The sequence below is a fragment of the Anser cygnoides genome, chromosome 2 (genome assembly GCF_040182565.1).
Source record: "Anser cygnoides isolate HZ-2024a breed goose chromosome 2, Taihu_goose_T2T_genome, whole genome shotgun sequence".
In the NCBI taxonomy this organism is placed as follows: Eukaryota; Metazoa; Chordata; class Aves; order Anseriformes; family Anatidae; genus Anser; species Anser cygnoides.
Window position 1 is genome coordinate 59,741,366 of NC_089874.1, and position 17,647 is coordinate 59,759,012.

The 17,647-nt window shown below is 39.7% G+C and overlaps 1 protein-coding gene across 10 annotated transcripts in view; it reads right to left on the reverse strand.

Annotated features, from left to right (window-relative positions):
• HECW1 (HECT, C2 and WW domain containing E3 ubiquitin protein ligase 1) overlaps positions 1-17,647 on the reverse strand; it is a 267,140-nt gene that overhangs the window by 60,692 nt on the left and 188,801 nt on the right. For 8 of the 10 annotated variants that reach the window (XR_007157656.2, XM_048046401.2, XM_048046398.2 and 5 more), the window contains 4 exons: positions 14,878-14,979; positions 9,147-9,297; positions 3,866-3,993; positions 542-663 (listed from right to left, as the gene is read on the reverse strand). Coding sequence is in view for 9 of the 10 variants with exons in the window: in XM_048046401.2 (XP_047902358.2) it covers positions 542-663; positions 3,866-3,993; positions 9,147-9,297; positions 14,878-14,979 (503 nt within the window). In the remaining variant the exon portion in view is untranslated. The remainder of the gene's footprint in view (positions 1-541; positions 664-3,865; positions 3,994-9,146; positions 9,298-14,877; positions 14,980-17,647) is intronic. The other 2 variants (XM_048046403.2, XM_048046402.2) reach the window with 1 other exon arrangement.

Below are 17,647 nucleotides of genomic sequence, written 5' to 3' on the forward strand. Positions count from 1 at the left end.
AAAAAAAAAAAAGAACTGATTTGAATATTTAAAAATTCAGTTTCAATCTTTTTTTTTCCCCCCCAAAACAGATACACTGACTCAAGTCAGTATTTCTTTCACTGCATTATGCCCACCTGCTTCTTGGGAGTGCAAACTGCAGGAGTAAATAATTTTTCCCTCTCTGTTCCCCTGAGATTTGGTGGAATCTGAGTAAGATTTCTCAGGAACATGGCTCCAAAGGTAACAAACTCACTCCCTGCAGCAACAGACAACAGAATCAACCAACCTGAAACCAAGGATTCCTACTTAATCTGGAAGGATAACATTAATGAGCTTCTCTGTGCTTCTCGAGGAACTCTGTGTATGAGGCAGAATTCCAGAAAGATTTTTCTTGGATCAGTCTGCCTGTGCTGTCCCCAACCTGGTCTGGTGCTCAGAGAGGACAACTGAGCCCCAAGCCACACAATTCAAATTCAGTGTACATTCCACCTGAAGGCCTGGGGCACAGAGTCTGGACTCAGAAAGCAGTAGTGTAAGACAGCAAATCATAATTACTCACATAGTTTGCATGCAGCACAGTGAAGAACTCAGGATTGGTGATAAACTTCACAGCTGGAGACTGCAGCAGTAAGGTGATTTTTTGAGAATTCACAGGAGAAAGTGAACCTTCCCTCCTAATCTCTGGACAAAAAAACAATGAAAGCAGCAAAATTGTATTAACATAGTGGCAAGCACAGTCTAGTATCTAACCTTTACTGAGGAGCACTATCCTGCCCAATGCACCTCCGCTCTCTGTTTTAACAAGATAAGCCTGCTGGCAAAACTGTAAGCATTCTTATGGTTAGTGCTGCAGTGTTTACAGTAGCAGGGCAGGAGCTGGATGCTCTTCTATACTGTTTGTTAAAAACCTCTGGGTTGTATCTACTGCTCTGAACATCAATGTGACCACAAGAGTTTATACCAGGTGACACTACTGTTACCCAGGTCCTGACTGTTTCCTTGCACTGTTGATTTTAGAGAGAGCAGATTTCCCAATCCAGGCTGAGGGGATCACCAGCAGAAAGCATCTGGTAGCAAGGCTGAGATAAGGAAGTCCCCTGCCCCACCCATTTCCATGTTGGTGCTGCAAAACACTACCCTTTACTTGTAATTGCATCATTTTTGGCAAGTCCGTGGTTTTGTTTACTCATATGGCAAAGGAAAAAAAAAAAAGGAGTCACAAAGGGATAATTTTTAATCTGTATTGATTCATGAAGCACAGGAGCAGAACTGAGCATTTCAGAATGTGAATTCTGCAGAGGTAGGAGCTCTTTGACCTCCACAGCCACCAGAAAAATGCTTCCTAACATGGAATTATGGCTTCAGTGTGCAGTTCTGGTATTTTCAAATACAAGCAAACTTTTATTTACAGTCCAAGGAAATTTGATGGAGAGGTCATCAACAGAATAAATATAGATTCTTATTTTCTTATTATCAACTATCACAATTTTTTGCCCTATACACATTTTATTATGCTATCCACCTAAGACTGCAGATTGGATCCGCTGCTATAGTTAAATTGATTTATAGTGGCTTAGAATCTGGATTAATGTGCCTAAATTGTATTTGTTCTGATGTTTCTCATTTAAATTAAAAGGCAAATAGCAAAGATATCATACTGCAGCTTTCTCTTATTCTAGTGAGGTTTGCATCACTCCTTGATCTTTTAATTCTTGGCATTTTATACAGTATGGATTTTTTCTCCTAACAGCAATAAAATATCCACAGCAAAGACCATTTCCTGATTACTTAAGATGATATACATTACACTCAATAGTTCTTTGGGGTTAAAACAAAAAAGTGAATGTTACATTAATAAACAGACCTAAATACTTAGGTAGCAATTCCTATTCAATTACTATTTTATTATGTAGGTGATGGCAGTCAATGATTATAAATATTACACTTAATGACTATATTACTTATAATTTAAATAGCAATAATACAATGTGTCCTAGTTTCAGTTGGGACAGAGTTAATTTTCCTCCTAGTAGCTGGTAGGGTGCTATGTTTTGGATTAGGATGAGAAGAGCGCTGATAACATGCTGATGTTTTAATTGTTGCAGAGCAGTGCTTACACCAAGCCAAGGACTTTTCAGCTTCTCGCTCTGTCCTGCCAGCGAGCAGGCTAGGGGTGCAGCAGGAGCTGGGAGGGGACAGACCCAGGACAGCTGACCCAAACTGGCCAAAGGGGTATTCCATACCATCTGGCGTCATGCTAAACAATATATAGGGGTGGCTAGCTGGGGTGGGGGGGCCGGCTGCTCGGGAATAGCCTGGGCATCAGTCAGCAGGTGGTGAGCAATTGCATTGTGCATCACTTGTTTTGTACACATTATTAGTAGTAGTACCATTATCATTATTATTATTATTATTATCCTGTCTTAATAAACTGTCTTTATCTCAACTCACAGGCTTCACTTTCCCGTTTCTCTCCCCCATCCCAGAGAGGGAAGGGGGAGGGTGAACGAACGGCTGTGTGGTGTTTAGCTGCCAACCGGGTTAAACCACAACACAATGTGAAACTCATTTCCATCTCATCTGCTAATAGAGAGTACTGTATTCTTCCTGTAAGATCCATTGTAGATAAAAGGCTTATATAAATTGTAATAAAAAGGACTGCAAAGAAATTTTTAATATCAAGCATTAAACATTCTTAGTCAAAACTCATTTTCAACCTAAAAACACCTAAAGGATCGTGATAACAAATAGATAAAATTGAATATTTTACCAAACTTGTTTAAAAAATGCAGGTTCACTATTCTTCCATGTTCTATTCTTCAACATGGAACATTAAGAAAATTCAAGCAGACATTGTGCTGATTCTTTATATTTGCCAATGCTATTTACAGAAGGATGACAAGAAGACATTTACTTCTTGTAGCCAACACAGAACACAAACCTAGGTGGGGGTGAGAATGATCCAAAGGAAGAGAACTGGCCATTCGCTTTGGTAGCACAAGTTCTCAAACAAAGCAGATAGCTATTTTTGTGGGTCCACAAGTTGCAGAGTGGGCATTAGTCCAATTGCTGATAATTCTTACCCGAAAGTGTATGTATTTCCTTAGGTGATGGTTTCACAACTGCTTTAAGGAAATATGACTATCACCAAGAAGTGTAGAATAACTCCCTGCCCAGCCCAACCTTCCCTTGCTATGCATTCTCCTCTTCTTCTTCATATTGGCACCAGTTCTGGTCTAGTCATCTAATGAGCCAGATGGAAGAACCAATCTGGCTGTAAAGAGCATTAACTACAAGAAACAGGATTAGTTTTCAGACAGATCAGTTGCCTGTTCTGGTATGGGGTGCTGTCACATGAGTTGGTGATGAGCAAAAAGACAGCTGTGCCTCCTTCAGTGGCAACCCACACTTAGATCAGCTCATAGCTATCACAAAGCTGCAGCCTTAAAAAAAACAAATATTCCATACTCCATGCCAGGGCCACTGCAGGTGTGACCACACAAATGTGGCAGTGCAGAAGCCATGCCCAGAAATAATAAACTGTAAGGCCCCAAGATCAAAGTCATGCTGCAGCAAAAATAGAAGTGTCTTTTTGCAACTACAAAGCTGAACAAAAACCAGATACCTTCTCCATTTTAATTTCAAATAATAATAAATATTTTTACTGTAATAAAGTAAAAATGCTTTGTCTGTCTTAGTAGTTGTTAAAAAACTGAAGCTCTGTATCTGTTTTTGTACCTGTAGCTTCAGGTCTAAACCTCTTTTCTTTTAATTAGCTTTTGCACCCTGGTATAAAGAAGTTCCAGTCCCCAGTGCTCCCCAAAACTGAATGCCAACACTGAGTGGCACTGAATACATCCTCAATACCTTTTTTTTCACATACCTGAGCTTGGTTGGGAAGGCTCTGCCTCAGAGTCACTTCCTCCTCCAGTGGGAACTCTCTCCACCCTGTTTACTACACCATCATCTTCAGTCCGCTCCGTTGCAATAGTTCGCTGGATATTTTGGTATCTACATACATTCAGAGAGAGGAACAACACGCTTTAGTTAACAGACTAGCTTTCTGATGCTTTCTATCTTAAAAATTAGCACTAATTTTAAAAGATTCCAATACTTGTACCTTCAGCATACAAGTGAGTAAGAAGCATGCTGGACTCTTCAAATGTTGTAGCTATTCACACTTGGGCCAACCACTACTCTGCAAATATGGCACTTTGCACTGACTAACAAATAGCTACTGTGCAAGGCAAGGAAGAAGACTCAAAGGTCAAATTCATACAGGTATTTAGGCTACACGTTGCTACTAGGCTTCTCTTTAAAACATCTGGATGTCTGGAACCTAAAAATATTAGTGGATCATGGTTCACGCTCTCATTTAGTCTTATGATAGCATAATCTGTGATGCATTGAGTACCCTTCAGCCTTGTTTATTACAATATCGAATGCACATGCTCAACCCTAAGAAGGTAACGGATATTAAGACTGTTCACAATGTTGATGATGATACAGCATGGCCACCAGGGGAGAACACTTCCATTTTCTAGGCAATATGGAATGTAGACCAGTAGGTAGTGTGAACTCAAAGAGCTATAATTAATATGACAGCCACAGAAAAGGAGAATAGAATGTAACACATGAGCTGTCTGAAAAGCATAAGGATGGGTTATATCCATTTCTGGAAATTAATGGGATTGAGTGTTTAGCTTGTGTTGGGTTGCAGAACAAGGGAGAGGAAACAATAGAGAGACAAGCAAGCAACGGTGAGAAAGACAACCAAGTAAATGCTGAATTAAAACCTGCAAACACCTTTAAAAACTATGCCATTTCCATGTTAATTATGGAACTAATTACCATATTAATTGATGCCAATAGGATTTATCATGGTATTAGGGATGATCCCAATATTAAATACTTTACCAGATCAGGAACAAAGTATATATCTGGCTGTGGGAATAAGCTGGAGTGTTTCAAATATGCACCACACAAAACAAGTTCTAGTTAACCCATACAGACAGATGATCAAGATTTCTCTGGTTCTACGGGTAAGCTATGAACATAAATCTTTCTATATATTTAATAAGAAAATATATTTCATATACAAAGAGAAAGAAAACGAAAGAAGTAGAAAGAAAAAGGGAGAAAGGGGAAGAAAGAAAGAAAGTAGGCCCTCTTAATCAGATTAATTAGCTTTTACTCCACCCTGATATTTTTAATCTGTATTTCAGGATTTCATTCCCATACTTACATAAATCAGAATGGCTTTACTGTCTGTATTTAATCTGATCCAGCATTGTTTGTCTCCCATTTCCCCGACATAAACTCTTTTTTCTTTCCTTAGCTCATATTCTGACTTACAGATTTTACTTACTTTCTCTCTCTCCCTTTAATTGCTAATGCACATTTTACTCCAAATAGGAAGGTGGCCAGGAGTTCTTCAAAGTGACATGGGATCACATAAGACAATTTGGATTTGGCCTTTATATCTCTCAACAGGTAGCATCTCCAGCAGCTTACTGCAACTCAACTTTGGGCAGAGGGGCTAGAGACAATTAAGAAAAACTACTTGTTTTAATAGATTTGCACTAAACTTTCACAGTAGTATGTCTGTCCCTCAGTATTTAAGACATTTAACATTTCTTTTGGAAGTTCAATAAAGAGCATCTTTAGAAGTTTTTGTTTGTTTGTTTGTTTTTAAAAAACAACAATTGGGGGTTCTGTTTTCAAGTAAATATCCATCTTTACAAGGAAATTCTGATAGCAGATTTCACAACAGCATGAATTTACCTTAGTTGCTGTGTCCCTCTGTTTTAGACCCACACTTTACATTTTTATTTATTTGACTGCAGGCAACTGAATGAAGTTTCCAGTACTGTACTGTAGGAGTTTTACAACACCCACATGCAGCAGCAAGTGTTTTTTTTTTTTTTTTTTTTAAAGGAGTTCATGTAATCAAATGATATAAGCACAATTATATATTAAAAAAAATCAACAACAACAACAAAAACCCCTTGTAGTTTCCATTTAATTAGTTGGTAGAAAATCCCTATTGGCAAACCTTACAGAGTAACACTAGCTGTATGCCAACAAAAAATATACTTCTGGGGGGTTTCAATATTATAAACTCATCTTATATAAATACCCCAAAATGTCAAAGTAAGTGGAGAAAACATTGAAAGGGCAAAAGTTATGGGAATGCCTCTGGAAAATTCAGTCTCCTTTCAAAGTGATTTGTCAAAGAAATGGAGGCTTAGCAATACCACACCGAGGCTGTCTTAACTACACAGATATAATTTCCTGTGTTATTTATCACTTTTTAAATTAGTAAATAAACAAGTCTAGATATACATATGCTGCAAAGGATCTTTCCAACAGAGCTTCATCAGCAATGGCTGTTGCAGGCTTTGCTAAGTTAGCAAGTCATGTACTGTCGAGAAAATGAGAAAGAGTCTTTAAAATAAAAATTATGGATGTCTCTTTGGAACTTGCCTAACACCCGGATTCCAGTTTTGCAATCCCTTTATCCTTGAGTGGCCTAGCACAGCTAATGGGAAGCTTTGAGCACAGAAGGAAAGCAGGTTTAGGCTCTTGGATTTGAACAGTTACAGCTATGGTTTTTTTTAAATTTCCAAAGCTTTGTGGTTTTGGCAGGGCTGGAAATACCAGGCTTTCCTGTAATATTTTGGTCTTTCCATTCCCTCCCAAAAATGAAACCAGGAAGCTAAAAAGTGAGTAGATGGGTTCAAAAAGAAAAGTGGCCAAGTTTTTTTTTCATACTAAGTGGTTTTGAGTCCCATTTTTTTCAGGTTAGAGCAAAAGTTCAGGCTATTGTTAATTCTATCAGCAAGGTCTTGTTATTGCCTCACCTAAAATGATTCTCAGGTGTGTTTGCTGAAGACTGTTTCAAATAATGAAGTTTGAAACACTACAAAATGGCATTTCTAAAATGAATGCTTAAAACCATGCCTGATCCTCCATAGTGCTTTCCAGTAACCATTTATGAAATGTTGTTTTCCTCATAATACATAAATCCGGAGACTTGAATTATTTGAAATTTGCTTTAGGACAATGGAAATTTAAAAATTCTAGCAGCCAGGTTGAAAAAAGCAGAAATGATTTTCCACTTCAGAAATGCTCAGTTTGTTTCAATGGAGTATTCATTATGAATCTCATTTATCAGAATCTTAGGAAATGTTCCCAAACTTGGGAACAGGAGAACTACTCATTGAACATTTTAAATCAGTAGAGCTCTTTGGCAAAGTGTAGTGAATCATCTTTTTTTTTTTTTCTTCTGTCCCAAGAAGCCATGGCAATTTATGTTTATTAAGTTGCACAGTGCTTAGTCTCTAATAGGATTCAGGTAAAGAGAGCTATGCCATTACTGAAAATCCTTTCTACTTTTCACTTTTTAATCAGATATCTGAATACTAAAAATAAAGAGATCCAATGAAGAATGTTAGACCCATTAACAGTCAATTACCAATCTGAACCAGTGACAATCAAGTCATAACCAAGGAAGCCAGACAACCTACATGAAAATACAGAGGAATAAAGTTTGCAGCAAGGAAGTCACAAATGTAAAGCCTACTCTGCAGTTTCTGATGAGATCTGAGATAGCTCATTTACCAATTAACCAGTTTTAGCTGAAAGAATGGTGAACTCTTATGAAGACTCTCACAAACACTTATTCCTGGTCTTGTGCTGCACTTACATGAGAGTTCAATTTAAAAAAAAAAAGTCTGATGTATATCCAGAAAAGAGCTTTCCGTGGTAGATAACTTGCTTATGTGGCAGTCAAATAGTCTGACCTTTGACGTAACCCAAATCCCTCTTAAAGACAAATGCCAAATGGCAGAGAAGAGTCATATAAATTAATTGGAAAAAAAATCTACATTAAACATACACTTTGCGTTTTTCTGTTGTTGTTGTTTTTTAATATTAACATGGTAGCTTGACACTTTCTGAGGAAAACTATAATGAAAACAAATACAGGTTCTTTCACCTCTGCATAACATAATACATGTTACAAAATGACATCCAGAACAATAAATCTAGTGGAAAAAAATGGAGAATTTCTTCAAGAGTGTGTTGATGGTGACAACTTAACTTGTGCAATAACCACTTTCAGAAGAATGGTTTACTCTCCAAAAGTTACATTAACTTTCCAGTTGTTGTCATTCAGGACCCATTTCTCCTTACACACAGTAACTCCAAAGCTATTCTGCATTATGAAAACTACTTTGAAACTCTGCATTCTCCTCTCAGCTGCAGATCTTTCTCTTAGCAAAGAGAAAATGGCCAAAAAACTTTTGTGGCATTTCACATGCTATGATTAGTTTTGCTTGTCTAAAAAAGAAACCATATCATTACTGTAAGCAGGGGATAATGAAGAAAATCTTTTCTGAAGTTAAAAAGGGAGGATTTTTAGCTAGCTCTTTATTTTTTGTCTTTCCTCTTAAATTCTGTCCAAAAAGCAAGCAAGGGAAAGAAATGATAAACAAATCTATGTGTGGATGAGTCACACAAAGGGAAAATATGCACCGTGTTAAGAGATACTTGCGCTAGCTCAGAATGAACTCACAGATTTACAGCACCTATTACAACACTAAGCAGATCTGTCTATGTCTAGAAAGGCATACACTTCTATCAGAGCAGTGCTCTGCCCTGCTCTATTAGGGGACAGACCTTTCAGTAGGCCTAACTAGCTTGAGTAGAAATGCCACACTGATATAGCAATAGTATCTCAGTAACAGTCAGCTCAGAAACCTCTGTAGGTACTGTGGTGCAGGGTTAGGTGCTGACCCATGGGTACCACCCTAAGAGTTAAAAAGAAAAAGTGTCTCCATCTTTTGGAAGAATGCTCCCTTCTCTTTTGGGAATAATTTCGAAAAAGTTTTTCCAAAGCCTCTTCTGTTTGAAATGTTTTGCAACATCTTTCACTCAACAGCTCTCCTCATGTGGGCAAGTTTGGGTACTGAACACTCCCAGCAGGTACGCCAAGGTAGAAAGTAATCAGCAGACAGAGGAACACGTATATTAGACTTGGACACGGAAAGAGGAGAAATCTTTAGGGAGCTAAAGGGATACAGTGAGGAAGGAAGGAAGCCACTGGCAGTGTGGAAGAAGGGGAGTGTGGATCTTAAGGGAATTTAGACGCAACTGCTCACCGCCGGTTCAGCTGCTCCATTTGCTGGATAGAGCCAGACCTGTGGATCCCATCTGGTGTTGCTGCGGCTGTGGGGCGCTGCCACGTGGTGGTTCGGTTGACGTGATCGACATAGAATACTCTCCCGTGGCTGTCTATCCGAGCTTCCCAATCTAGGGTTGGAAAGAAAGGAAAGGATGATGGTGTCAGTGTGAAGCCTTACAAAAAAAAATGCGGAAGATACATATACACATACATACACACAGAGAGTGGATACACACACATGAGATAGATACTATATAGATGTCTATATGCGTGCAAGATATGTGTATATATTCAGTGTATATATTCAAATGTATATATACTCTGTGTCTGCCTATATGTATGTATATGCAGTATATGCATATACATAAATATTTCACACACAGCACATAGGCAGCCTACGGAATTCACCATCATAGACTACGAAAAACAAGTGACATAGTGGGTATATTTTTAAAGGGCTGGATAATTTTACAATTAGTAATACCAGTTGGCTAGATTCATTGCAGGTCAGGGTAGCCACATAGAACTGACCCTTAGCAAAGCAGGATTAAATAGGAGCTAATGTGGCAAATCCCATGTTTTCTTTTTTGTTTCGTTTCTCTCTTTTTTTATACCGTGTCTCAGAAGGATACCATACAACAGTTACAGGTTCCCCTGAAAACTGATCACAGCCTGGCTGAACATATCTGCAGAAATCTCTGTAGATATAAATAGATGTTTCATAAATTTATTCTACTGATGAATGCCAACTAGACTGAAAGTCTGCAGCATAATATTTAGCCTTCCATCATTATTGTTTCCTGCTAATCTTTGTTCAAGTTGCCCCATGACTGAAAACTAAAAGTTCTTCAATATCTGATGGTTTGTGAAAAATGGTAATGTTGACTAAAAAAAGGGTTGGAACAGGGGAAATTCTGAAGTGAAAGTAAAACAGACCCTCACATCAGATTGCTTAGAAAGTATGCAGTAGTAATATAAATTTGACTTGCTAGCTTTGTATTTCTTTCTATCTGATCCATCAGCTGATGACACATCTACGTAAATATAAGCACACACTTTCTACACCTGTTTATGTACAAACCTCACTCACATTCACACACAAATGTACATATGGTAATTACCTTTTTGGGGGCAAAAACTCTCTGTTATTCCCATAGCCTTACTGTGATGCCAACTTCCCTGCTCTAACTGGGGATGACTCCATTCCTTTTATGTTCTTCTATGATCATATTTAGGATCAGCTGGACTTCATTCTTTACGTATTATCTGCTGCTCTTTCTAAGAGTAGGACTGAAGTTGTACCTCTCCCTGCTGTGTCTGAAAACCCATCCTTCACAACCAGTTTACCCCTCCAGAACACTGCCCCTGGCTAAACTCAGTTCCCTTACCCAGACTGGTCCCAGCCTAGTGTAGGCTGTCTTACGTCTATGGCTGGTTGCCCTTGGCATGTTAATCCCAGGAATCTGAAAAGGACACCAGAAGTCCTTGGAGGAATTTTCTGTAAGAATTCAAAACAGCAAGAACCTTATGCATGTGCATTATTTTCTTCAGAGCTGACTGTAAGTACCTCAGTAATTGTAGGTGCAAAGCCTATGCTCACACCATGCACATACAGTCTCCCTCCCTCACAGTGAACATCCCTATATAATCTTAAGGGGAGGGCTCTCTGTTTCTCCCACCAGGTAAGGCTTCCCAAGGATGTTGTAGCTGTTTCAAGAACAAGAACACAGCTTTGTGAAAACAATACCTAAAACACAAGACAGTGAAAAACAGCACATGGAGCACAACAGATGCACACTGAAGTAAATCAGTCTGACACACAGGGCAGGCTGAAGGCCAATGCCTTGCCAAGCATGCTGTCACTAGCGGCAGGTGTACCACCATGGGTGGGGAACAGCCCTTCTGGAGCCATGCATTATTTGCAACATCCTAAACAAGATAATCTTGGCCCAAATCAAAGCTGACTTGATGTATCTTAACATCACTGAGAAGATCTTCATTTTTTTTGCTGTTGTCTGGCAAAGGCCAAATCCTAGCCCTCACCTCCCACTGCAGTATACATGTAACAGGGGCAGGCGCTGAGCTCTGCTCTCTGGTGACGATCGATAGGACCCAAGGGAATGCAGTGAAGCTGTGACAGGGGAGGGTCAGGCTGGATATCAGGAAAATGGTTCTTCACTGAGAGGGTGGTTGGGTACTGGAAGAAGCTCTCCAGGGAGGTGCCAGAGTTCAAGAAGTGTTTGGACAACGCTCTCAGACATATGTTCTGAGTTTTAGGTGGTCCTGTGTGGACCCAGCAGTCGGACCCAATGATCCTTGTGGGATCCTTAGACACACAGTCTAAGTCAACCTACACAGAAGACACCAACTACTGGTCCAGGTCATATTGGTCTGGAGCCTGCTGATAGACACTCAGTAAGAATACAACTGCCCAATTACACAGTAAAACAAGTGCTTCCCATAATCCAGCCCTGTGAGCTATGGCTTCTGAGGCTATTTTGCAGTGTTTCTCTAATTAAATGTAATGCAGAGTTCCTAAGCTCCTAAGCATAACATTTAGAAATCCAGGAGCAACAAAACTTGTCCAGAGCTTGGAGGTCATGGTGAAAATATCAGGTCAGAATCATGCAGGCTGGACTACAATTTCAGGAAGGCTATCTCTGCTGTGTGTATCAGACATCCAGCAGCATTACGTACAAACATGAACTACACCAATCTAACTGTGAGCGCTGCTTTATTCATTGCTTTATGTGTACATACACTTGAAACCATGGGCTGACACTTGCAGTGGCATACTGAAATAGTAGGAACTGTGTCACACGGCTTTTGGGAAACCTGCAGCAGTCCTAGATGAATCCTTAGAACAGCCTTTCTGATCAGCTGAATAACTATTCTTTTGATCACCTGGGAAGGCTGTCAGAGAGTGGCAGGTGCTGGTATTTTTGTTGTCCATAGATGTCAAGTGCGCTTCCTGCCTTCCCACAAGACAACCAGTAAGTCATACAAGTCACCGAAGCTGCATATGACAGCAGATTTGTGGACAGATGGATGGATACCTGCACGGAGATGGATGGACTGACAGGTGAACTGACAGACAGGACTCTGCTTCTGAGCTGTACTCAAGTTCCTTCATGCTACTTCAGGGACACAGGTGACCTAGGAAGCAGCCAGATCCCCTCAGGCTTCTTTGTTACTTTTTCAGGCAAAATAAAACTGTGACTACAACAGAGACTAACCTCCATCTAACCTCCACAGTAGTGGCACGCTGGAGCACAGGCTGGAGATGGGACAGCAGCGGTTGTGTTCTCCAGCGATCCCCCGCCATCAGCTGAGTCATATTTCACAGCAGCCTCTGCAACTGCTCTGAGTTACACTACAAGACGCAACTTTTTCTGGCAGGCCAATAATCCTAGAGGGGCAAAGTAAACATGCTGCCTTTCCCTTTCCAAGCTCAGCCACACCTTTGGCATAGAGCGGTGCTGAACTGGGCACATGTGTTTGTCTTGGCTTCAGTTCTGTAAGGCTTGCAGCAGTACTAGCGATCACACGCATAATAAGGGTGACTATTAATGCCGTCATAAGGCAGTACAAGTTCTGCAAACCTGTCAGTCGCATACAGGCCTTAACATTTGGACTGGTCACTATGACATTCCTACATAAATAATGAATCTGTTCTATGTTACTTTCCTAAACAAAGCTGACTGAGATTAAATTTCCTCCCTGGGACCAACTGTTGTGGGGTTATGATGAAACAAAGCTATTCAGAAAACTATTCCAAAGAGAAAAAAGACTGACCAGAAAACTATTCATGACTAGTGTAAAACCAGTCAACACTGGACTTGCAGCAATGGCAAATTATCTTCAACAGTACTTCTTGGCAGAAACTAATGCTACATGTGAGAGGCAAGCCAAGTTTAACCATATAACTCACGTTTAAAATACGAAGTTTCTTCCCTTCCCACCATTTGAGAATTATTTAACTAGGATTAAGAGGCATTAAAGGCACTGAGACAGTGATATCAAATGCTAGAAGAAGAAACATTTCTAGATTAAGACCATGGTTTTTCTTTTCAAATTACTTTGAAATTTCATTGAGAGCTTTTAGTGCTGCCTTCCTTGTTGATATTACCTGATTCAACTTTTTCTTCTCACAAAACTAACTTAGTAGAGTCTATTCCTATTAAAACCAATATGCTTACCCCCAAAGTTTCAGTTGCTACTGTAAAAAGGTTACATGTGAATGCAAAAATAAAATACTACAACGGGATATAAATTCTGCACTGTATTGTTGTGCACTGCATTTCATGTTCTTATACCTTGTAGTGAAAGCACTTGTGAAAACCAAAGGTAGAAATACTTGCCTTTTGAGGATAATTATAAAAAAGAGGAAAAAACATATTAAATTGGTGACAGATGAATATGGGACATGGATTGACAGTATGTTTTGTTTACCTGAGCCGGAATCAGTGTCCTACCATAAAGTCATCTAATTGGGAACTATTCACAAAATGTTGAGGTAAGAGTGAGAGGAAGAGATATTTTCCTGTTACAAAGGTAACCATTCCCATTTCATCACTCACCGGCAAGCCACAGTGGGACTCTAATAAGACTTCATTGGGCTAGAGGTATTTGAATCATTCATGCTACTGTGCAGCTGACGCCAGCATCGGGGCTATTTTCAGTTCAGGGAATACTGACAGCATGGTTGGTAAATGATGAATTATTTGTCAAGGGCACCATAGGCCAAATAAGCACGTTCCCTACTTGGGCTTTGAAGAAAATAGAGTGCTTTGTTTATACGCCTGGTTGTTTTTCTGAGGCACCGCACAATTTAGGTTGCTAAATCATGTGCAGAATTTGAAGTTGATTCGCAGCACGTTGCAGGGCATAGAGTGCACTCTGCTGGGCAGTTAACGCTAACGCAAAAAGTGGGCTAATCCAGGTACACAAGTGAAAGGCTATAGAACCAAGGGAAAACACCTTCAGCAGTAGACACGGCAGTAAAAATCCTGTATTATCAGCCTGTTAGTTGATCACTCTAATTGCAACCCTATAATTTTTATTCAGCACAACTGCAGAGACCATTACAGTCCATAATGAACATAAAATTAATTGATCATCAAATCCATAAACAGTACGACGGGTCCATGGTACATGAGGTGCCTTTCCCCAGCTTCTGCTGTTTCCGCTCAGATTTGGACCTGCTATCTCTCCCAGGAGCATCCTGACTGTGAAAGGGTTCCTGCTGAACATGCAAGTAGAGCTGACAGACCATGGGGAGTGCCATCCCAAACCATGTTGGAATTGTGTTATGAAAAATCCTGAAGACAAACATTACAGAAAAATCAGAGTACCTTGCTGACACAACATCCAGAAGCTTTTTTGTAAGGCTTCCAGAACACTTGACAGATACCCACTCATTCCAGTCTTACAGCATTGACTGGAGGCAGGGAAACATTATTATTTTCATATCATGGTAGCTAAGTAAGAGGATGGATCAAGGCAGAGGAAGGTTATAGAGCTTGTCCGAAACACCACGGCAATACTTGAAGTCAGGATCAAATACGGGAAACAAAAGACCATATTGCTTAGTTTCTGGAGAAAGTGTATACAGAACAGATGGGGTTATTTAGAAAGACATACTGACCTCTACACTGAGTTAACAGGAAAGGCTGAAAAATGTAATAAATTAAAAAACTAAAGCTTACTTGGTGGAAGAGGCTCATCGATAGTTGGGTAGTGATGATGGTCAGGCCTCAGAGAAGGAAGCTGGCTGACTGGCTGAGAATTATGGAGTAAAGGACAATCACCTACGGACAAGATATTCAAGACATTGACAGTCATTCACTGGTCTTACAATGTGGTTCAAAAAATGTGCTACTGTAAAACAAGCGATTATTTTTTTACAGAGGTTAGCCTGGTGTCCTAACAGCTTTGGTTATTCCTATTTCTAGGTGCTATGTTAATAATAACTCACATGGCCAGGAATTATGAAAATAATGCAGTCAAGACTCTGGTCTTAGGTTTGTGTCAATGCTAAGCTATTATGGACCAGATTCTGGACTCATAGACACACAATTTGAAGCGAGAGAAGAATCAGGCTTGATCTCTGAGAAATACTGTACAGCTCAAGCTTCTGCGGAAATTGGGCAGGAACATGCAAAATCCTGGTTCCAACTTATCCCATCGGCAGAATACAAGGCTAAAAGCTGCCTTGAATCTTTCTCTGCTTTTCCAAAGGATCAATGACTGTGTAAGTGGACTGGAGTGGCAGGATTATGCAGTCCCTGCAAAGCAGAAGATCGTCCCCTTCTACAGGTATATTTCAAAATTCAAAGTGTCCATCTTGGGTGGAAGGAGGGAGAATGAGAGAAAGACCAGAAACAGGTAGGAGACAGGTGGCAGAAGAGAGGACAAAAGATAGTGAGACATAGTCAGGACCTGAGATAAAGAGGGAAGACCTGAGATACAGAAGAAGGAAGAAGAAGAAGAAGAAGAAGGAGAAGAAGAAGAAAAAGAAGTGACACACAGTAAGTAGACAGTGCAGAGGTAGTTTTTAAAAACACTAACATTGTATATATGCCTATGTATCTGAGTATGAAATAAATGAAACCTAAACAAATGTCCAAACTCATTTTCTGTTGAGAGGAACAAGTGACTTAAGATCCATTCAATGTTTATAGAATCCTCTAAGAAACTAAGAAGCTAATGATAAGGATGAAAAAATATTCCTCATCTTAGACTTAACTGTGAGAATGAGGAAGCTGCAAGATAAAACTTTGCAGGTTCTAGAATTCAGATTCCTTCTTGTTCTCTCCTTAAAACCTCAGAAATCAGGACTATTCATCCTAATAATGGACACATTTTCAAATTGTGTGGTAACAGTTTTTTGCTAAAACCTCCAGCTCCAGGTGGGTCTGTATTACAGAGATGCAATCTAAGTTACATAAATAAAACATTTATGTGCATCAAAAAGATACAGCTTAGGGAAAAATATTTAGTGTTTCCAACATCACCAGAAAATTACACAGATAATTAAAAATTAAAAACAGACCTTTCAGCTGAACCAAATTCTGTGTGCTGGCTGCTTTAACTGTCTTTAATGTCAGTATCTTAATACCCTAAGAAAGAATATTTTGTAAAAAAAAATAACACATAGCTATCAAATGAAAAAAAAATGCCCAAATATATATCTCTATACATTTTCTTTAAACAACCAACAGCTAGAAGGCTTCAGAAGCCAATTTATGTAAAACTGAAAAAAAATCTCACAGCACCCAGAAGTGAGAAAAACTGCTTAGACAAAAATACTCCCTCTTCTAGATGCTCTGATGATACCGCATGGCCTCTTAAATGTCTTCATTAAAACACTTGTGTATAGGTGTATCTCACAGTCACATCTGCTGTGTGTTTTGAACAGACAGCAGAGTTACATAAGTTATTGCTCAGTGCTAGAAGTCCATCTCTCATAGCCTGAAAAATGGTGCTGTTACTATAGGTGTTGTAGCACAAACTACCAGAACATCCATCTGTGTTTCTTTACTTACCTCACCACAATTGACTCTCCCCTAGTCAAGACAGTTACGCCAAGCCAGTGGAAGCATAGTAGTGTCAGTCACATGGAGCAGATGGAGGTGACCACATCTACTGTGTTTGTAACAGCCGCCAAATTGTGAAACAGTGTGCATGTTTACTGAGGTACCCCCTGATGATATCAAGAGTGCTAAGAACAGGGCTGCCCTTCAGACATTCTGTCAGCTAATCAAAGTCACTGTGAATGCTGCAGTGAGCTTTATACAGGCTTGAGGGACAGTCTTGTAGCTGTACTGAATCCATATGCAGAAGGCACCCTCTCCCCACATCCCCTCTTTAAAAAGTGCACACAGCCCAAAGTAACCATCAGATCTGTAAGCATGGTCTCATGCACACACACAGTTGTGCCCTCCTAGGCATATGTGCACATAAATGCTGCCCACATACAAATACCCTCACCTGCAAGGAAGAAGGTTCACCTCCCTGGGAATTTCTGTATCTCTCTTTACTTCTGAGAATTTATTCTTTTGGGGCCAGATTCTGTTCTCCAGAGTGAATAATTGCTTAGGCCCAGCTGTTTAGAAAGGCTTTATGCAGCCCAGTATGTAAGAACACCCTTACACCTCTCCTTCTGCCACAACAGTGGAAGTGGTAAATGAAGTGAGAATGGACACGGAAAAGGCAGAAGGATGCTTTGGCTGCGGTTTCCCAGTCATCCCCAAATACGTTATCCTCTTGGTGCTGTTTAAATTTGGTGTCACTTATACCAGGATAAAGCTGACTCAGAATCTGGAAATGCAAAGACCTTGCTGCACAACCCTCAGCTGCTGCTGAGGCCTTTACTTCTTCAGCCTGAAAAAAACAATAAATGAGCTGAAGAAAAGATAAGTGACCAAATCCACCCTTTATGTAACTATACAAAATAACTTACCAAAAGTAACAATT